The sequence below is a fragment of the Aegilops tauschii genome, chromosome 7 (genome assembly GCF_002575655.3).
Source record: "Aegilops tauschii subsp. strangulata cultivar AL8/78 chromosome 7, Aet v6.0, whole genome shotgun sequence".
Lineage (NCBI taxonomy): Eukaryota > Viridiplantae > Streptophyta > Magnoliopsida > Poales > Poaceae > Aegilops > Aegilops tauschii.
In genome coordinates, this window is record NC_053041.3 from 423,118,545 (window position 1) to 423,141,285 (window position 22,741).

Consider the following 22,741-nt stretch of genomic DNA (forward strand, 5'->3'; position numbering starts at 1 on the left):
AACTGCGGAAGCATCGAAGGTAAATGAGTCCATCAACTCCAATGGCATAGCTGAGTGCACGACAACGACCTAGCGCACCTTACTCTTCGTCTGAAAAGTCTGCAACATGATACGTTGCAGCCCGAAACGAGTCAGCAAATAGAATATGCTGGCAAAATAACACTGTAGAGCAATGAACAAGATAAACGCTAACACTACATGCATATATGGCTGGTGGAGGCTCTAGGGTTAACATATTTTTGCGTAAAGCCAATTTTTTCCTACAACAAAGGAATATATTTTATTTAACTACAAAGTTGGTTGAAAACATTGAGAATGGAAACCCCATCTCAATCCCAATTAAACAGTAGTTAACAACCCAGCAAAATTAATTTAAAGTGTTGAGATCACCTCAATGCTTCAAGAACCAGATACTCAAGATGTCCATAACCGGGGACACGGCTAACCATGATTAGTTTGTACACTCTGCAGAGGTTTGCGCACTTTTTCCCACAATACTCGACCTCCTCTGTTGGTTTTCTCGCACTACATGGTGTTTGAGAAACGGATGACCGAGACAGTCTTTCAGAAGCATTAACTCTTTCGACGGGTAAACTGTACCACCTACATGCCCTACATCTGCTAGTTTACCACTGAAAGAGGTCACACAACATACTCAACTATGCCAGATCCCATAATGGCTTGTGGCTGCACACGGAAGTTTCTAGCATGAATAATCTTATGATCCCTTTGAGCCTGGGTGGCGAACCATAGGATGATCACACGGATTCCCCGGGGACAACACTGGATTCCCCAGGTGCCCACAAACAATCCACCTAGATGTGTGTTAAAGTAGCCACCTTAAATAAACCCTTAGTTCATAATGATCTCACATCTGTCATGAATCACTCAACCAAACCACGTCTACGAGCATAGCATAGCAGTATAAGCATAACGTAGAAGTAACTCCCAAGGTTTGAAATAAAGGGCAATAGGTACTACCTCATCATCTACTTCCCAATACCCACATGTTATCAATCCTACTCATGCAATGTTTGAGGGTTGAAACTAATGCATAAAAACTGGGTAATAAAGGGATATGATCAAAGTATTACTTGCCTTGCTGACGATCTGCAAACCCTAGAGACTCGTAGTAGCACGCTTCGCACTCCGGAAATTCTATCGCAAACAACCAATAGCATACATAAGCACTCAAGCATAGATGCAAGGGTAAAACTCAAATAAAAAGATCCCAACTGAAAGTTCAACTGAAGAGCTTCGATTTGCAAAAAGAATCAATCAAATCGGAGCTACGAAACTCAAACTACGATCAAAAAAATTCAAAATCAAATCTGCTTGAAACCTAATTTTAAATTGTCAAAATCATGTTCAAGTTGGTTAACTGGAAAGAGGGGTTCGAGACGAAGATTTTGGCGTTGGTTTCACTGGATTTGGATAAACGAGCTAAAAGTTGCGGGCGTTTGAAGATTAGGGGCTAATCTGCGATAAAAATAATCGCGCATAGGTCCCTGGCCGAAAATAAAATAAAAGGAAAAAGACTAACGAACGAACGTTCGTTATCAGAGACAAACGAACGAACGCATTCGCGAACAGAGGCGTTCGGGCGAACGTCCGCTAAACAGCGAAACCGAAAAAAACCGAATCGAACCGATCCAACGAAAACCAGAAGAAAAAAACTGGCGACGGCGGTTTTTACCGGTTCGCGGGCGGCGGGTCAACGGCGGCGAGCGGCGGCTCCGGCGGGGCTGTGGCGGGGCGGGGCGGCGTCGGCTGGGTGGGGTGACGGCGCGGCGGCGGCGGCGCGGGGCTGCTGCTGCTCTGGGCGGCGGCGGCGACTGGCGATGTGGGAGAGGGGCCGGGGGTCCGGCTTCTAAAGCCTCGGGGGGCGACTTGGGCAAGGGGCGGCGGCGACAGGAGTCCGAGCCGGACTCCTGTTGGAGTCCGCCGGCGGCACGGCGACGCGGCGCGGGGAGACGGTGGCGCGAGCGGGCCGGCCTGCTCGGCTGGGCATTCGGCCCAGTCGGGCGGGAACATTTTTTAAATAAATTTCACCGAAAAACAAAAATCCTAATAAAATATAAAAAATGAAAAAAATGAAAAAAAAACAATTTTCGCCGTCTAAATAAAATATGTAGAACAAGGTGAACATTTTTCTGGCCTAAAATGCAATTTTAAAAAATGCATATTTTTTCAAATAAATAGCAAGAAAATACCAAATAAAATATTTATTTGATTTGAATGTTTTTCCTCCAATATTCCCCTCTTGTTTTGGAGAAGTCATTTTATCTCCACTCATTTATTTTAATATCGGAAATATTTCGGAGAGAAAAATTATTTAAATCAAAATTATCGTCTTTTCAAATTTGAGAAAAATTCAAATATGAAAATAAATGAAATCCCCAACTCTCTCCGTGGGTCCTTGAGTTGCTTAGGATTTCTAGGATCACAACCAAAATGCAAATAAAATATGATATGCTTATGACGACCTATGTATAACATCCAAATTAAAAATTGGGATGTTACATGGGACCTTAGCACGAGGACTTCCCGACTGTCTACTACAAGAAAGTTTGCCCAGCTCACGTAAAGGAGGGGCGATGACGGCGGCGTGCCTTCGGCTCACTCTAGTGCTTGTAGTCGTTGCTAGGTGATCGGCGGACATGGTTGTAATTTTTTTTACATCTGTTGTTCTTTGTACTGCCATGATTGAAGATGAATATATTGAATTTATCACAAAAAACTAAAAAGACAAAAAAATGTTATTTTAAATACACATATATATATATATATGTGTGTGTCTATTCTGCTAATATTAGCAGAATAATTATTCTGATAACACTTCCGCACTGTAAGCTCAACGCGAGAGCACTGCACTTTCTATAACAAAAGCACTGCAATACAGACTAGTGAACTTCATGTCGGAAAAAACATACGCAGTGTTTTTCCGATACTGTTTTCCCTCTAGTTTTTAACCGTTTATCGGAACAAGGCGTATAATATACCGTTGGAAAACTATAGATTAGCCGCAACTTCGCCATGTTGAACACTTTTCGAGATTCCTCGCGGTTTAACAGCAGTTTCAAAAACGGTGCAGCTGATGACAAGTGGCCGCGAGTGTATTTTCATGATTTTTTTTCTAAACCGATCATCGGAATATAGCAAATGATACGCCGTTGAAAAGATATCGTCGAGGCGCATCTTTTTCATATGTATTATTTTTTCTATTTAGTTACGGTTTAAGAACAGTTTCAAATTTACTAAATCGCGGAATTACGTTTTTTTGAAATTTTTGCAATTTTCGATACTGTTTTCGCTCTAGTTTTTGAACCGTTTGTCGAAACGAGGCGTGTAATACGTCGTTGGAAAGATATGGACAAGGCGCAACTTTAATATGTAGAAATGTTTTTGAGGTTCCTTAAAGTTTTTTAGTTAATTTTGAAAATGGTGTGGCTGACGATGAGTGGCAGCGGCCGTTTTTCGTGAAATTTTCACAAACCGCTGACCGAAATGATTCAAATGATACGTCGTTGGAAAGATATCGACGAGACGCAACTTTTTTATGTAGATTGCTCTCTCTAATTCCTTACGGTTGAAGAGCTGTTTTAAAATTATCAAAACGCGAACACTGTTTTTCGCGACACCCAAATCTTCGTGTGTAGTTCATCAGACAGAAGAACGCACTGTTTCGGACAGAAAACCGCATTGCATCAGACAGTCAAGCAAACTTCATGATTTGTCTTGTCGGACGTAAATTTTCTTAGATGAGCTTTTTGTGAGTTTTTGTTGTCATTTTTTTATGAAATACAGAAGAATGCACTGCTTCGGACGAAAAACCGCACTGCATCAGAGAGTCAAGTGAACTTCATGATTTTCTTGTCGGGCGTAAATTTTCTCAGATGAGCTTTTGTGAGTTTTTATTGTCATTTTTTATGAACGACAGAAAAACGCACTGCTTCGGACGGAAACCGCACTGCATCAGACAGTCAAACGAACTTCATGATTTTTTTTTTGTTGGACGTAAATTTTCTCGAACAGAGTTTTTGTTTTTTTAACATTTTTTATGAACAAGAGTGGACCACAGAGGCGAGTGCAAATGAACCTCGACGTATATGGAAGTGAATCGCATTACTATTTTTTGTTTCGCTAATTTTTTCACACTTCCACACTTTGTGCAAGTGAACAGCATCACTCTCAAAAGTGAACCACATCCAAGGACCTAACGCACTGCATGTGTTGATGTAATCAACTGAACACACGAAACAAATTGCACTTCATACATAGGGGTAATGAGTTGCTACACAAATTGGAGTGATCTACTTTTTCCAGTCGTCCCACAAACAAAGCAAATTGCATTCAAGAAAGAAGTGAACCTCCCGTGGGGATTTTTTTCCTTTTTCTACAAGGTGAACCACTAAGGGGCTGCACTTTTTTTAGAACTTCAATTCAAATAGGGTCCAGCGAGCTGCACAATTATGTACAGTCAGCTGCGCATCTTGTTTATTTTTTTGCTAGCATTTTCTCTTTATAATTTCATCTCAATAGCGAGGCCAGGTGTAGTGAACCGCACGCGACAGCAAAATGCATTGCAAGTGCCGATGCAAAAAAAAATTGAACACACGACGCCATGCAGGAACAAGTGCAATTCGATTTTTGCATCGGAGGATGTGAGCCGCGACCCAATTCGACACAAACTGCATGCTTTCTTTGTCATAACCACCAAGGGGTTTTTAACAGAGAAACTACATCATGCTTTGTAGAAGTTTTTACAACATAAACTCCTCTATACTATGCACTACACTGCAAATCTCGATGGACATTTTTTTATGAACTTTACTAGGTGAGCCCCAATCGAACTCCATGACCCACAATACAGGACATCAATCAAACTCTAAACGAACTGCATGCAGGAGAGCGAGTCTTGCGTTTCTTTTTTTATAATTGGTTTTTCCTCCTTTTTCTGCATTAGAGAACAGAGTGGACTGATCTGTGTCTTCGTTCGAGCTCACACCGAACAACACACACGCACTGCAAAAAGAAACTTTAACATGCGAATTGCAAAAAGAAAAAAGTGGGCTGCAACACTTGGTCGTCGGGGAGGTCGCTATCGAACGGGGTCCATGGTGTGGCGCAAGGACAAGATTGAGATGGCCATGTCGCCACCTGCGGGGCACAAGCGAGATGTGAGGGAGAGATGAGGAGGAAGAAGGAAAGGAGAGAGAGGAGGGCGCTCACCTCCGGTGCTGTTGTGCTGTTGTCGTCCAGCGCATCGGCGTGGGGAGGGGCAGGTGGCTGGAACCGTGCGTCCTCAGTTGTGGGTCGGCCGCCGAGGATGGAAGTAGGGAGGTGGGAGACCACCGAGGCTGTGGGGCGGACGCGAAGCTCCAAACTGAATTGCCCAAAACAAATCTGAAGAATTGGAGAGCACCGCACTGCATTGGCGCTCGTCGTGGACCGCACTTCACCCACCGAAGAGCTGCATCGAGGCCGTTTGTCCTGGCCGGAAGAGAAGCTGGGGGGCACGTGAGCGGGGATCCCGTTCCCGGCGGAGGTAGGAGACGACGAGGCTGGCCTGCGTCTGGCCGTGGACGGAGAGGAGGACCCCGAGGCAGCTCTAGGGCCGTGGATTTTGGGCCGTCGTCGGAGAGGAAAGAGCCGGTGGATCTCACCGGATCTGGCTCGAGGAGGTGCGGGATTGGTAAAATCTCGCCGGATCTGGCCCATAGAGGAACGGCCAGTCCTCGGAGGGCCGCCAGGATCGCTTGGGCTGCGCCGAAGAGGACAAGCAGGTGGTTGCGGGGAGGAGTAGTGGCACACTAGGGAACTGGGTTGGGCAAAGCGATGCATGGGAGGGGCGGTGTGGCAGGGGCGACGGTAGAAGGAGATGGAGTGGCGCGGCGGGTGGCAACCTACGGCGGTGCTCTGGCGGCGGCAGAAGGTGGACAGGGGCGGGGCAGCGAGACGGAGACCGGTGGTCTAGCAGCGGCGGTGGTAGAAGGTGGAGGGAGGTGGGGGTTTGGATCGGGGCAGGAGGGGGTAGGTGCCGTGCGGGAGGTGGGGTGGGGATGCGCCGGCTGGGGAGTGGTTGGCTTTTGTTCGTTTTCGAGGTGTTAGTAGAATAAGGGGAGGTGTTACCAGAATAAGACTCTTAAAGGGTGTTATCATAATAGACCCATCCTATATATATATAACAAGTGGTGGTAACTACCACTGCTTATAGGAATAACAAGTGGTGGTAACTACCACCCTATATATATATATGACAAATGTTTCCTATAAGCAATAAGCAGTGGTAAGTATCTATCGAAACCGAGAGTATGTACGTGTAGTATGTAGTATATAACAATGATTAGGTAGTATATATACTATTTTTTAGGTAGTATGTACCATGTTTTGAGTATGCTCTTTTTTACGTATAAATATATACATATTTCACAAATATAACAAAAACTATGGGCTCATATGCAATTTTTTCATTTAACTTGCTTTGAAATATCTTAGATATAGTATATGAACATATTTAAAATAATAAAATAATATATATAGTATCACATGATAGTATATGAGATATGTGGGGTAACTACCACCGGGTGATAGGATGGATTTTCCCTATAGGGATTGACTATTCATCACCCTGGGTGAGGAATAGTTATTCTTCACCCCCTCTATTTTAACGTTAATGCGTCGTAATTTTACGTTCCGTAAATTTTGTCTTATTTCAGACATAAAAAGAGAACGCAAGAAAATATATAATCGCCGTAAAAAATATTCTATGTTTCGTAAAATTAGTAATGTAAAAACATAGTGTAAAATGTACATAAAATGTAATTTTTCTGGTCTTATGACCTATATTTTTTTCTTATGTCAAATTTTATGCAGTGAATGAATATGAATGTACTCCTTTCGTCCCAAAATAAGTGTCTCAACCTTAGTATAAATTTATACTAGAGTTAGTACAAAGTTGAGACACTTATTTTGGGACGGAGGGTGTAACTATTTGTATTTCAAATGTAATTTATTTATGAAATGATCGTAAGATTATATATATATATATAATTTACATTATTTATATATGTCTTTACATTGTTTACAATACGCATGTAGTCTTTTTAATTAGGCAGCTAGCATGATTAAACCCAAAATATGCATGTATATACATCAGATGAGTGCGAAAGTCAAAGCGGAGGGCGATCGATGACGCAACAGGCAATTATAGCCTGTTTTGAAATATAAGGTCGGCAGTCAGCCACCTTCTTTGTTTCAAAAAATATATACGTACTCCTTCCGTTTTTATTTACTCCGCATATTAGCTTTGGTCAAAGTCAAACTTTGACAAAGTTTATAGACAAAAATATTAACATATACAGTAACAAATCAATACCATTTGATTCATTATTGAATGTACTTTCATATAATATAGATTTGTTATGGTAAATGTTTATATTATTTTTTATAAAATTAGTCAAACTTTACGAGGTTTGACTTCAGTCGAATCTAATATGCATTGTAAATAAAAACGGGGGGAGTACATACGTAGAGTTTTTTTTGCATACGTAGAGCTGACACAATACCAGTACTGTAGGAGGAGGAGGAGGACGCTGCATGCAGATCGATACGTAGGCGTAGTAGTAGTCGAGGCGGTCTGTACTTGGAGAAGCAAGTCACATGATGTTGCAGACTGAAGACGACGCCGCAACCTCCGCATCCTCCGGATCCACCTCGTACGTGACAGGTGCCTGCAGGGGGGCAATGAGTAGAAGCCCTGCAGCGGCTGCGGGTACACCTCGACGGCCTAGTGGGCAGTGGCGGAGCTTCATGGGCCAAGGCCGCCAACCCCCCCCCCCCCCCCCCCCACCACCACACACACACACACACACACACACACACACACACACACACACATTCTTATTTTCTTTGCCCCTTCAACAATCTTCATCAAGCTCTGCCACTGCTGGCGGGGCACGTACTGATGCAGTGCTGAAGCCGCCAGAGGAGGAGCGATGGCCCGGTCGTGCGAATTCTGATGCAACACTAGAGTCGCCGCCGCCGGAGGCAGAGCGAGAGGAGGAGTGACGCGCCGGAAGAGGAGCTGGTGGAGGAGCCGCGGCTTCCAGTGTTGCTGCTGGCTTCTTGTCGTAGACACACTTGGATCTGGACAACGACCAGCGCGAGGGTGGCGCCGCCTCCACCGGAGATCGTAGCAGGGATCCCACAGCTGTCGTTGCCGCCTCCGCTCACGGACGGGCAGGTGGGACAGGCTGCTGGGTAGGGCACCCCGGGCATGCCGGGTAGGCGGGTCACACGGTGCCCGCCGACGGTGACTCCATTGGGACAGGGCGGTCGGGAGGGGATGGGCATCGGCGCGGCGAGGTCCAAAGCGCATTGGGGTTTTAGGTTGCGTTGCTTTCTTGCTTCTAGGGATTTCTTGGAGGGCGAGTTGGGGTGTTCACCGATCAGCACGCAATGCTATATTTAGATGGTGGAGGGGATGGATTAGATGCCGGCGAGAGAGTGAAAAGACGTGCTTGGGCCGGGGCGGTCTACAGGGAAGGGCGTAAGCGCGTTGGGGTTTATGGGTTTCTTGCTCTCTGCGTTTCTTGGACGGTGCTTTGGGGTTCTTCGATCAGCCAGTCTGTGCTTCTATTTGTAGAAATGTTGGGAGAGCACGGAGGCCGGCGAGACAGGGAGAGACACGCTTGGGGGCCGGTACGTAGGCGTCACCGACCACACATGATGGCATGAGAGGGTTACTTTTTTATGAGCAGGAGGGCTTTGCGCTCGCAGTTGTACTAGTGTACTTAAGAGATTTTTAGATATTTCATAGCTCCTTTGAGTAAAACGAATTTTCGTAGCATGTTTTAAGGGTTAGAATCTTTAAAATTATTTTCTACATTACTTGATCATTTGATCTTATAGGCAGTTTTCTTAGGGCATCTCCAACATCGACATGGAAAACAGACATCATATTTGTCCGCGTACTGGTGTGGAACCATCCACAAACATAGATATGGATGCCGGGCATCCAACCCTGTCCCATAAATGTTCGCCGCTTTTTTTTTTCTTAAGTCAATAACACTCAAAATAATTATAAAAAAGTTGCACAATTCATCCATCCATAAATGAAATACAAATATTCCTAGTACAACAATAGTTCAAATGTATATATTACATCCAAGATAACCAGATGTTTAACAAGTTTTTCGAATTCATCGATTTCAAACTCAACGATAATTGCACATGTCATCCTGCCCCTTGACCATCATCCAACAATTTATGAACATAAATGGCATGCCTTCGGTCCTGTAGTACAACACACGACGACGTATCCGGGATATACAACATGATGATTATCATGTTGAAACATTAAGTGAAGCAATGAATTGACCAGCATGTAGAGTAACAAGGAGCAAAAACTTACAATCTCAATGGTTTGCGAGCCCGTGGCCACCTTCTCTCATTTTGTGCAATCACACCACAAAAATTCGCGACAAAAATGGAGATGGTGTACCATTGATGGGCTAGCGACTTCATATTGGGATCATGGATCACGTGCAGGTCATAGGGCTCATCATGCGTTTGCTCATGAAACGAAGCATGCACATTTTGCCAAAAGATTGAGCCCCATGCCTACAAAGTCTGCAAATACAACCTTCATCTGTCGGGCACTGCACAACAACTTATCCTCCATCACCGAGTATTGTGCCATTATGCTTACTCTAGAAAACAATATAAAGATAAACAAAAAAGGTCAATGGCACTTGACTGAACACCTGCTGGGCATGATGTCTGCCGTGGGTGTGTGGGCAAAGGAACGGTGGGTACCAGGTTACAAATGGATCCTGGGTGGATGGCGTCGTAGTCCAATGTGGGCAGGCGCATGGGCGGGTGCTGCGGGCGTCCGAGGATGACGGGACGATGGCTCGAGAGGTATAGCAACATCGTAGAATGAGAAGGATGCGGATTTGAGTGGGTTAAGGGTGTCGAAGCCCTATGCGACAGAGGTCGAGACGCACTTGAGCGTGGATCTCAATGGCTATCCAGGCTAGGGCTTGCACTCTCCTGGGATGCAAATCCTGTGACATGAAGAAAGAATAAACTTGATCTTAAAAAGTTCGAACAACCGCCACGTGTCTCATCATCATTACCAGACCACACCACACGGTAAGGATAAGGTAGGTTGCGTATATAGTTACTTTTAGCTGCACATATACACGCATCCAATCTCTCCTTATCCTATCCATCTTTGATCTACCTTATAAGAGCACTACCAGACCACACCAAGCGGTAGAGGTAAGAGATCTTCAACGCCGACCCTCAAACTGCCCGCAAACATCTGGAATGCACGGTCCGAACGTGTTGTGTCATCCAACACGATCCTGCATCGGTCCACAGGGCGGTCTGGATGCACTTTCTCCCGTAAACCGGAGACAAACGTGGTGGGCTTTGCGGGTGTCCGGACAACAAACACGCCCGCTTCTGACCACCCACCCAAAACCATCCTCCCTCGCACACGCAAATCCCCCCCCCCCCCCGACGCCAGCTGCCCGTATTCATGTCGCTGTAGAGCGGCCGCTCCACATTGAAGTTGGCCTAGAGTGGACGTGATCTCTCACTAGACCTACTCCTCTCTTTTAGGGAAAATAGAGAAGAAAAGGAAAACCCCTCCATCTCCATGATGGAGCACAGAGATCCACCGGTCTCCAATTTCTAGCCTGCACTTATTCACTATTTGCCTCCATCCTTCAATTTTAAGGCATCCATCTGGCCCACGATCAGTCGAGTATCTATATTTGAAATTGGTCTTCTCATGACAAATAATTTTCATCTCACCTTGCACATCCATCAGCGCAGGCACAACAACACTTGAGAGTTCTGTTCAAGAACATAATAATAACATATAAAGCAATGTAGTTTATTTAAGAAGAATGTATGAAAAAGATGGACTAGGGACACGATAGTAAAAAATCTTATCATGCATTTTGTACTAATGTTAGTATCGCTCAACTTGTGGACGGGTGGCATGTAGCGTGTAGTATTTCGGCCAGCTCCATAAGTGCCCTTAAACGACTGAACAACATTAACAAAAGAGATAAGATAATTCTTCTCCTCCCAAGTAAGCTCCGAGCCAACAGTGTAATAGGTCTCGTCTAATGTATTTCGTGCTTTTCTTGGAGATAGAAAATAAGCTATCAATCTTAAATAAACAAGTTAAGTTAGGGTTGAGTAACAACTATTTTAAATAAGCAATATAGATTATTTAACAAATTTGTTTAAGAAACTCACACGGAGAAAGAATTGGAATCATGTCCAGATCCACCCAAATGTCTTGATCATATTGAGGAAAGGTGACTGGATCATATTGAGGAACGATGCCAATATCGAAGGTTATGCTCATACCCACCTCAAATCCATAAGCCTTGCATAATACTCTCCAATTTGCACAAGCAAAACATGTGTGACCTACATGATTGTTGATCGTAGCCTTGAAAATGAAACCATGTTTCATCTTAAGGTAAGTTGTCCTCTCATCCATCTTATCCATTTCATCGAAATAGAGCTTCTCTAGGACATAATGTCTTGCATACAGGGGATGCACTAGTTGAATTAAAAAAACAGAAATTACACGTTAAAGCAAAAAAAAGTAAATTAGGGATGTGGGAGAAGCAACTATCGTTTTTCAAGTGAGGATCTTCGTACATACCCCCCTCATCTGTACAATCATAGCACTCAAGGATCCTATCCTCGTCATCCATTTGCTGTGTTCATAATTGAAAGATTAAAAATCCACGGAAAATTTTGTCATCACCTTTGATAAAAATAGGACATATCGAGTGCCCGAAATTGCTGGAACAGAAATTAATCAACATTCAGCAAAACATAGGCAACTCGTAGGTTCCCTGCAATATTTTCTTTTGTTCTACTCAAATTTATTTACTAGTAACAAGTTGTTCTAGTCGATGCTTAGGGTTCACTTTCGGTATGTCGAGTCTCCCTTGAACAACTCTCATATTTTGGCCGTCGGTGATGGTCACTTCTCCTTCTTTCCCGAGTGCATTACCAAAAGGTCTAACACAAGGAGAAGAAGGAAAAGCGACTCCCACGACAACAGTCGTGATCTTCCCTCAAGAACATCGATGTACACTTGTACTAATAATGTTGGTGTATATATGGTGGACACTCCCTCACTGATATTTCGACCGTCGGTGATGGTCGCTTCTCCTTCTTCCCCGAGTACATTACCAAAAGGTCTAGCACAAGGAGAAGAAAGATAAGCGATCCCCACAACAACAATCGGGATTCTTCCTTCAAGAACATCAATCTATCACACAGAGAGCCCCATCGGACTCAAAGTCAACCCTAAGCATCGATCAACATTACATATATCGATTAATGACATAAAAAATTTACAAGTTCCAAACTCCATCATTGCGTCGGCATCGGAGGACAACTTCTATTGGGCTAATGCCATCATTTTTATTTTCATATCTATTTACTTTTCTTTCTTATTTATGAACTTCCATATATCGCATATTTTGGTAGTTCTTTCTTCCATGGTCATGTCTGGCGATGAACTCACATGAACTTCCATGGTCACATATTAATACTACTACATGCCAACATTTGAAAAAATAAATAAAAACTACATGCCAATGTACAAAAACAAATCAATACTACATGCCAACATTTGAAAAAACATAGTGAAGTTGCTCCTCACCAAGCTCCCGTACGAGAACGATCGAGGAGCGGTCGAAGTCGCTGGGGTGGAGGTTCAGCTGGACAGGGAGGAGTTGGGGTCCGCCGGTGGGGTGTCGTCCACCAGACTGGAGTGCCGGCTGGAGAGCAGACCGCTTGCTGCTCACGAAGGGGGGCGCGAGGTCAGGCTACTGCGTGGCGCCGAAAGGCATGGGGGGTAGCAGCGTGGTCGCCCTGGTGAGCGGGAAGAGGGAGAGGGTGGAGCGCGGCGACGGTGGGGAAGAGGGTGGCGCATGGCGGCGGCCGGGGAGAGGGCAGCGGCAGGTCGATGTGGGAGAGAGAGAGAGAGAGAGAGAGAGAGAGAGAGAGAGAGAGAGAGAGAGAGAGAAAGAGAATGGAGAGGACGTATGGGCTGCTTCGGTTCCGGTACAAAGTGAAACTTAGTAGTAGCACGGACGGAGGCCGCTACTACTAAGTGAGGCCCATAGTAGTAGCACGGGTTGGCAGACCAGTGCTACAACTATAAACTTAGTAGTAGCGCTGGTTCCTTACCCCGCGCTACTATTATGACCTGTCTCGAGACGCACGGTGGGAACCACTTAGTAGTAGCGCTGCCTTGCTTTGCTTGCGCTACTACTAATCCCTACCAGTAGCGCATGTTTTTGTCCGTGCTACTATTATGTAGCAGTAGTGCGGGCCAAATAAGCCGCGCCACTATTAAGTGGTTACCTATAAGGGTTTTTCTAATAGTAAGGCCCTGTCAACACGTTAAGCATGGTTCTTCTCACCCGACCAGACTCCCTCTGCGCCACCGACCATGCCAAAGTCTAAGTATTACCCTAACGACTGTCTTCAATATGTTTTTTTTTCAAGGAATGAATCTTCAATGTGGCAATTCAACATGGCCTTTCTCTCCTCAAGAGGGGCATCATTTAGAGAATTGACAATGGCGAGCATGTCTGTATTTGGGGTGATCCCCGGATCCCACGCTCCCCGTCATATCGGTTGGTCACCAACAGGGGCAATGTTGTCTCAAGCGGGTGCCCAAGCTGCTGGACGCCCATGGACACTATAACATGGAGTTGGTAAAACACAATTTCTTGCCTCTCCATGTTGAGGCCACTAGACGACGCAGGGGGCTCTCTCATGATCATGAATTTTTAGTTATGTCCATACTTATTTTTTTGAAACCAAGGCAAAACTTTTGCATGGTCCCATTAATTAAGATGAGTTTACAAACAAGGAAACAAGTGCAAGAACACAAAGCATGACCGCATATGCGGTCAGGGATACATAAGAAACTATTCCCACAGCGTCAAAGATCATAAGTGTTTTCCCCTTCCCTTCCCTTCCCCATATCACGACCTCGGTCTTGATTTTAAGCAGGATGGAGCCCGACATCGATGAACCTTTCTGAAAAACCCAAGCATTTCTCTCACTGTCTCACGCCAAATCTCTCAGGATACATGCATGACGAACAAAGCCAAACCCTTTCTCTTGTTGTTTTTTATGTTGATCACCAAGTGTCGCCAATCTTTAACCGAGTTAAAGTTGTTCCAATCGGCAATGTTCATGGGCTGCAGCCCCATCCATCTTCTAACCACGTCCCAAATGCGTCTTGCGCATCAAAATATGCGCCGCCGTCTCCAGCTCCCTTTTGCACGATTGGCATAGCCGGCCAATCTCGCCGGTGAAGTTGATCCATAGTCTAAACTCGATCTTAAGTGATGAGCCACGCAAAGAATTTATGCTCTGATGGCGCCCAAATGACTCCCAAATGACTGCATGTTTCATGAGCGAGTTGATGTTGTTCACAAACTAATTCGCACGACAAGCAAACTGATAGTACGATTTTACATGCCTTAGCGAACTAGCTCCAGCTTTTTTTTATCTCAAAAAGGAGGTAAACCCTCGGATCGTGATGTACACACCCAATTTTATTAATTATTAAGCAGAGTATAAAACCAAGGCAACCATAGGCGAACCATTACAAGATATGAAAATAACACCTATGACTAAATCAACCTTTTCCGCAACGACGCCTTCAAGAAGGTATGAATATCCTTGTGCCACCGTCGCCACGTCCGAACGGAGACGGGATGAACTAGCTGCAGCTGGCAAGTACAAACATAGTTTCATTCGCCACAAAAAAAGAGAGTACAAACATAGTCTTATCTGACAGTCCGTGTACTGTACATTGTTCTACGGCTAACCAAAAATGCAGCCCCTTGTTACAAAAAAAAACCCGACACAAAGCACCTTATCAGTCCCTGACAAGGTTGAAGGAGAACTTGGAGAGCAGATTCGGAACTCCAGATATGATTGGACCATATACCTGTACAAATTACAACTTTTGATCACCTATAAAGACGACAAGAAGAGTTCCGTTTGGTTTAACGACTGAGGAAGCATCCAACAAACCTGAGGATTGTCGTGAATCTGGGACAGAGGCACGGCTAGGAGCTTGAGGTTCCTCGGCACGACGAACTGGCGAGCCATGGGCAGCCTAACCAAGAACAGCTTTACGCATTCCTTTACAGATACAAGAGTCACTTGGCACGGTTAGATTTACAGTTCAGGACGAGGACTAGAGGACTGATCATAGACAAGATACTCTGTTGGAACTGCTTGCCTTGGGTGCACGAGTGTTCGGAGGCGGATATGGAAACGGCCTGGCCTCGAATTCGGATCTCCACCACATGCCAATGCACTCCCCGATCTATAAGGAGCAAATGATGATAGTTAATTTTTACGCGTCATGCTCAGTGTCTACCATCTAGCCCGTGCAAAGACTGCAAAGTCGTTGGAAAAAAGAAAATCTTCCTGCACTGCCACTGCCCATTGGTCAAATAATTCGTACTCCAGTGGTTACCTGCCAGTGGTGGTCGCCGTTTCGATCCGCGGCCGCTAGCTTGCTGGAGAGCTTGCGTTTCAGGCCTTGGACATCTGAAGCACAGTTAAATAACTTGTTACCCCAAAACATACAACACTTCTTGTGGGCAAGAATTGAGGCATGTTTGAGTGATCTTGATGTACGTACCTTGCTCGGCAGGCCTGAGGCGGCCGCCCGGGAGCAGGAAGGAGGAGTTCCTGACTTGCAGGAGCAGCACGTGGGGGTGACCCGAGAGCTCGACCAGCAGGACGCCATGGACGCAGGTCCGGAGCCCGCGAGCCGCGAAGCTGCAGTAAAACGGAACGGAGCAAGCTAAGACGAGAGATCATGGTGACAGTGCGCGGTGGCTAATTACATGAGGCGGAGGGCGCGTCAAAACGCGCACGTGACAAGTGAGATAGTACTACTCACTTGGCCTTGAGGCGGAGGGCGCGGTCGGCGGCAGTCTCGCCGGCGCATGGCCGGGCGTCCCTGGCGCCGAAGTAGTAGCGGCACAGCGGGTAAATCTGCAGCTCCGGCTGCTCCGGCGATCTCTCCTCTTCCACCGGCGCCATCTCCAGCCCCATGTCCACTCGCTCGCCAACGCAACGAAGCAAGCGCGGCCGCCTATACGCCGGGTATGGTGCCTGGATTTTGGGTTTGGTGCTCTCTTCTGGGTTCTGGCCGGTCGGGGGAAGAAGGAAGGCGAGGGGAAATAGAGCAAGGTCGGGAACGTGGCGAGGGAGAATGGGTCCTGGCCACGTGGCGCGGCCACACTTTGTCGGCACGTCTCCGTCTCGGTTCCACCGTGACGGCTCAACCGAGCTTCTACGTGTGTAGGCGTGGCACTTCCTTATTGGTCGAGGTGGTCGGTCCAATTGGGAGATCGATGGTGTTTTTTCTTCTTCTGCGAATTGGTGTTTTTCTTTTGCCTGGCTAGGCAACAAAGCAAATGTCCAATGCGTTCCACTCGAGAGAAGAAAAAACCAAGGTCAAATACGTTTGGTCGAAGCCCTGTTCCAGGAAGGGAGATGGTTGCGTCCTCGCAAAAAAAAAAAGAAGGGGAAATGTTTGCGTTCGGTGCGCCGGCCGAACTTTCGGCCGGCTCGCACGCCGCGTTGGCCCAATGCGCAAGATGAGCATACGCAGTGGCCCTGAGCGACCGCCTCCTTCCCTACGCGGCTCCATCCCCTACCTCCAGCCGTATTTTCTTTGTTGTGACTGGGCCACCACGAGCTCCATCGCCGGTGCCAGGTGCTCCCTCGCCGGCAGCCAGGGCTCCCATGGCGGTGACCACACGCTGCACCATGGCGGCCGGGATGCTCCTGACGATGGTGACCGAAGGTGGCCACGGGGGGTCTGCAAACATGCTCGGAGAATGTTTGAACCAGCAAGGAGATGCCATTACAAAACAGTAAGACTCAGCTACCTAGAAGCCACCACGGCGTTTTAAGCCTCTCAGCCGTTGGATTACTCCAGCCTACGATCTGATTGAGCTAGATCGTCCCAGGTCATTCCGCACGCGATCGAGGCGCCATCTTGCGGGCCGCTACTCCGCAGAACGAGCTTCAGTTTCTCTCCACCATCGGGCCGTCAAAGCCCAAGTACTCCCATTTGGTAACAGGCCAGGTCGTCACGTTTGCCCGAACGAACAGCTCCATGACTCATCTGCTCCTTCCTCCGAGATGCGCCGCCGCCGTCGGCGATCTTTTGCCTCGTGTCTGTCTCAGCATAGGTGCAGTCCACCCGCCTTCTACTCTTCCTCCGCATGCCCCTTCTTGAATGTTTTAAATTTCGTGTCTTGCAGGTTTCCACCATAGCGACTGCAGCGGCCGCGCGCGCCGTCGGCGTCCATCACCGGCTGTCAGGGACTGGTGTCTCAGTAGGGTTCTTCGAGAACAAATAAGAGGTTTCAGCAAATTGGGGGTGAGTGAAAACAAGAGAACCAGAGGTGCGTGCTCTCTTGGCCTGATTCTGGTGATGGGAATTATTTCCTTGTGCTTCCTTGATTATGCCGGAAACAACAAAGCCACAAAAATGTTTGGTAGTAATCCTTAATATTCTTAGTGATTGATGCAGTCAGAGAAGGGGAAAGAGAAATAAACTAGAGAAGCAGTGAGATGAGCCAGAAAACAGTCACCCCACTTATATTGGGCATATCCCCCATGGCTTCGGTGAAGACTAGATGCAAGGTCACTATATATTGATAGAGCTTACAAAGTTTTGGGATGCATGCGGTGGTCTGGTCCTTCTTTTAACTTTGTTAGTTTTGTTTTCATTGCAAATTTCCTTCAGCGAGTTATCTCTTTTCAGAAGGCCAGAATTGCGTGGAACTGCAAGGTATTCTATATAGCTTTACATGGTGTCTTGTGATATGTGTGTACCCTCTGAACATCTTTTGATGTTATTAGATTGGAATTATGAATCCATTGAGTCTAACAACCTTGAGGTAAGCTCGTGCATTGGGATATACTAGGGCCAGGTTGTGTTTGTGTTCCTTGCTTACAATTTTGGGTATATTCTTGGTGTATCATGTGCCAAAGATTGTAGCTGACGAATAACTACCTGTTGTTTGACTACATCTTTCAAATTGTTCTTTCCCAGCATCGCTTCTAGCTAGGTACATTTTACTTGCTTAGGCATGTACAGCCATCCCACATTTTGTTGTGCTTATATGGGTAGGCATTGACATCTGCCAAAAATGATGATAATAGGATTGAATTAGCAACAAAGTTGACCCATTTTTCAAATAGTATTGTACTCATGATTGTAAGTAATTGTTTGATATAGTTCTGCGCTCTGTTAATAAAACTGAAATCCATAAAAGGTTCTCTCATGTTGCTTGCTATTGCTGATGGGTGCTCTTATTGCAAACATAATAGGTTAACTTTGTGCATCTGCTTTCGAACATGATTCGACTTTTGCTTATATGTCTGTGTCCATCTTCTACCCAGGTTTCATTGATGTGTTAATTCTCTTCCCCTATCAGCAATGTGTTAATTCTCTTCCCCTATCAGCAGGCCAGAAGTTGTCCCTAGAGCTTCAGCATAAGGACTTGGCTTTCCAGGGAGAAAACAGGGCAGCTCTTTTTCTTCTTCTAATTATACTCTTTGTGGCGTGTTTGCTCCAAATCAAGAAGCGAGTATTTTTGTACTCCCTCCGTTCCAAAATAGATGACCCAACTTTGTAGAGAGTAGCATTTTGGCCAACAATTAATAAGCTACAGTGAAGGCAATATGTGAGGATCAAGCTCTCTGAGTATTTGTTTTAATGATTATGTGCTATTATGCAGACTCTCCAAATTCGTCTATGTAGTGAAGTACAATTAAGGATTTTTTTTATGTTCTATTCGTTCTTTCCTCATGAACGTGCTAAAAAGAAAATGTAATACAACTAATATTTTTCTGCAAGTGGATCAGCTGTATATAAATTAAAGAAATATGGCCAACCATTGACATCGTGCCTCTATAACTCGAGTGATTCAAATGATAGAAATTATAAATTGTCTGTACATTCAATTATTTGCTGGATCAGTTCCTTCACAATGGATGGGCGCGGCAACACGCGCCTTCATGTTCTAGTGGCTACATGCCGCCATGGCCGGATCCACACACGTATACAAGTGTTGCAATCGTCACCTATAACAGCTTTAATAACCGTTGAAAAAACCTTCAACCATACATATAGAAAAGCTTCAATGGCACTGCACAATAAGGGAAAGCTGCAACCGTAGTTGGATTTTACTACTATGGGCGAAGTTTTTTGCCACATCCATCAAGATGGAGCTGCGACCTCGCGACGGCGGCAACAACGATTTGTTGCAACCATAGTAGGTTTTTGCTACTATGGGCGAAGTTTTTTGCCACATCCATCAAGGTGGAGCTGCGACCTCGCGACGGCGGCAACAACGATTTGTTGCAACCATAGTAGGTTTTTGCTACTACTGCCGAAGGTTTTTGCTACACCCATCAAGGCGGGGTTGCAACCTCGCGACGGCAGCGACGGTGATTTTTGCTGCAACCATAGTTGGATTTTGCTACTACCGTGAAGTTTTTGCTACATCCATTCAAACGGCGTTGATTGACTCGCGGCCGTCATCAACGCAATTCCCTGCAGCAAGCATCAACAGCGAGGAGCGGCGTCGGAGCTACAACCGGGAGCAACAACCGTCGTCGTCAGGAGTTGAAACGCGGGTGGAGTTGTTGCATGGGTAGATGCGACGTACGAGGAGGGTGGGGACCGGCGACGAGGAAGGCTGGCGAGGGTTGGGACCGATGACGAGAACAGTCGCCGGAGGGGGCAGGAGGCGCGGCGCCGCGCTCCTGGAGCGAGAGATGCGGATCCAGCCTAACTAACCGAGGAAGAAGAAGCTGGGGCGATTCATTTTTTTTTGCACCGCACACATCGGTATGTATGATTTCCAATAAGTTGGTTGCTCGCTCCATTGTTCCGGAGAACGGAGTCTTGGTCATCTTACCCATGAGGCATGGTTCGCACGTGTCAAATGATTCGTAATCAAGAGACTCCAAAAGTCCATCTGCATGGAGCTTCTTCATGCGCTTGACACCAATGTGACCACGGCGGCAGTGCCACAAATATGTGGGACTATCGTTATCAACTTTACATCTTTTGGTATTCACACTATGAATATGTGTAACATCACGTTCGAGATTCATCAAGAATAAACCATGGACCAGTGGGGCATGACCATAAAACATATCTCTCAAATAAATAGAACAACCATTATTTTCGGATTTAAATGAGTAGCCATCTCGAATTAAACGAGATCCAGATACAATGTTCATGCTCAAAGCTGGCACTAAATAACAATTATTGAGGTTTAAAACTAATCCCGTAGGTAGATGCAGAGGTAGCGTGCCGACGGCGATCACATCGACCTTGGAACCTGTAACGCCCACGATGCGGCTATATCTCCCACGTGTCGAGGCACGACTTAGAGGCATAACCGCATAGTGGTTTTGTCGCAAGAAGGGCCATCTTCACACAATCCCATGTAATGAACAAGAATGGGATAAAGAGTTGGCTTACAATCGCCACTTCACACAATACATAAATATTATTCATACATCATCCAAAATACAAGCATATAGACCGACTACGGTCAAAATCCAGATGAAAATAAGACAACCCCAAATGCTAGATCCCCGATCGTCCCAACTGGGCTCCACTACTGATCATCAGGAAAAGACACATAGTAACGACCACGTTCCTCGTCGAACTCCCACTTGAGATCGACGCCATCATCTGCACTGGCATCGTCGGCACCTGCAACTGTTTTGGTAGAATTTGTGAGTCACGGGGACTCAGCAATCTCACACCCGCGAGATCAAGACTATTTAAGCTTATAGGAAAGGATGGTGCAACAAGGTGGAGCTGCAGCGGCAAAAGCATATGTGGTGGCTAACTTGCGCAAATGAGAGCGAGAAGAGAAGCAATGGAACGGTCGTCATCTAGCAATGACCAAGAAGTGATCCTGAACACCTACTTACGTCATTCATAACACAGACTGTGTTCACTTCCCGGACTCCGCCGAGAAGAGACCATCACGGCTACACACGCAGTTGATGTATTTTTAATTGGGTCAAGTGACAAGTTATCTACAACCGGACATTAACAAATTCCCATCTGCCTCATAACCGCGAGCACGGCTTTCGAAAGATAATACCCTGCAGGGGTGTCCCAACTTAGCCCATCATAAGCTCTCACGGTCAACGAAGGATAAACCTTCTCCCGGAAAAACCCGATCAGTCTTGGAATCCCGGTTTACAAGACATCTCGACAATGGTAAAACAAGACCAGCAAAGCCCCCGAATGTGCTGACAAATCCCGATAGGAGCTGCACATATCTCGTTCTCAGGGCACACCGGATAAGTCAAGCTACGAGTAAAACCAGACCTCGAGTTTCCCCGAAGTGGCCCCGCAGGCTGCTCGGTTCGGACCAACACTCGAAGGAGCACTGGCCCGGGGGGTTAAAATAAGATGACCCTCGGGCTCGCGAAAACCCGGGGGAAAAGGCTTAGGCGGCAAATAGTAAAACCAAAGTTGGGCCTTGCTGGAGGAGTTTTATTCAAGGCGAACTGTCAAGGGGGTCCCATAAATCACCCGACCGCGTAAGGAACGCAAACTCAAGGAACATAATCCCGGTATATCAGTAACTAGGGCGGCAAGAGTGGAACAAAACACCAGGCATAAGGCCGAGCCTTCCACCCTTTACCAAATATATATAGATGCATTAATTAAATAAGAGATATTGTGATATCCCAACATATCCATGTTCCGACAAGGAACAACTTCAACTTCACCTGCAACTAGCAACGCTATAAGAGGGGCTGAGCAAAAGTGGTAACTTAGCCAAACAACGGTTTGCTAGGAAAGGATGGTTAGGGCTGACATGGCTAAAATGGGAGATGATATAGCAAGTGATAGGTAGCGGAGCATGGCAATAGAGCGAACAACTAGCAAAGCAAAGATAGAAGTGATTTCGAGGGGTGGTCATCTTGCCTGCAAGGTTCTCAGAGTTGTCGAAAGCTTGATCCTCGTAAGCGTACTCGACAGGTTCCTCGTTCACGAACTCGTCTCCCGGCTCTACCCAAGACAAGAACACAAACAAACGGAACCACAATCAACAACGAGAAATGCGCAAGCAACATGATGCAAAACATGTACGATATGCAAGATATGATATGCGATGCAAATGCGTGCTCCGGAAGAAAAAAGATGAATATGGCAGTAACTTGGCAAACCAAGCATGCCCCTGGAAAGATGAGGTGATTTCGGTCGAAATCGATATAAAGATCACCGGAATCGGATGCACGGTTTGCAAATGGCAAGCAAAACAAGAATGACACGAATCTGCGATTAACAGCAAGATAGCACTTAAAATGCAACAAGAAACAGTGCTACAGCACCCCAACATAGCAACAAAGCATATGGAAGTAATCTACAGGAGATGCTTGACAAAAGATAAACACTGAGCTACGGCTAGTTCACAACATATCAAGCTCAAACAAGCATGGCAAAAGTGCAAAAGATTACAGGTTCACAGACTTGATGAAAAACTGGACATGGCAGAAAACAGCATCAGGTAGCAATGTTCAGAGCACGAAATCAACATGCTACAGGAACTTAACATAGCAAAACAAGGCATGGCAGTGTTCT

General features: G+C 45.9%; 1 protein-coding gene and 1 long non-coding RNA gene across 5 annotated transcripts; both read right to left on the bottom strand.

Moving 5' to 3' along the window:
• Positions 1-4,680: 4,680 nt before the first annotated feature.
• On the bottom strand, positions 4,681-6,059 carry LOC109740618 (uncharacterized). The gene is made up of 2 exons (XR_002227366.4): positions 5,233-6,059; positions 4,681-5,160 (listed from the first exon to the last, which is right to left on the bottom strand). It is a non-coding gene; the product is annotated as an uncharacterized lncRNA (long non-coding RNA).
• Positions 6,060-14,609: 8,550 nt separating this feature from the next.
• LOC109740607 (pre-mRNA cleavage factor Im 25 kDa subunit 1) lies at positions 14,610-16,275 on the bottom strand. Of its 4 annotated transcripts, none has more exons than XM_040397313.3 (7): positions 15,995-16,275; positions 15,731-15,870; positions 15,563-15,636; positions 15,323-15,409; positions 15,112-15,222; positions 14,950-15,025; positions 14,610-14,798 (listed from the first exon to the last, which is right to left on the bottom strand). In XM_040397313.3, exons 1-6 carry the CDS (start codon positions 16,147-16,149, stop codon positions 14,954-14,956), a joined length of 639 nt encoding a protein of 212 aa, XP_040253247.1. In that variant the 5' UTR covers positions 16,150-16,275; the 3' UTR covers positions 14,610-14,798; positions 14,950-14,953. The 4 variants fall into 4 exon arrangements, with proteins under 4 accessions (XP_040253247.1, XP_020155256.1, XP_045086523.1 ...); XM_020299667.4 differs by having other exon boundaries at positions 14,610-14,804; XM_045230588.2 differs by lacking the exon at positions 14,950-15,025 and having other exon boundaries at positions 14,610-14,804.
• Between the last annotated feature and the right edge of the window lie 6,466 nt (positions 16,276-22,741).

Excerpts from the sequence above, each read along its gene's own strand:
- LOC109740607 (XM_045230588.2), bottom strand. The coding sequence starts at position 16,149 with ATGGGGCTGGAGATGGCGCCGGTGGAAGAGGAGAGATCGCCGGAGCAG. Across the intron at positions 15,871-15,994 it reads GCCCTCCGCCTCAAGGCCAA|CTTCGCGGCTCGCGGGCTCC; the intron begins GTGAGTAGTACT and ends GTTTTACTGCAG. Across the intron at positions 14,805-15,111 it reads AGATTCACGACAATCCTCAG|CTGCAGCTAGTTCATCCCGT; the intron begins GTTTGTTGGATG and ends TGTACTTGCCAG.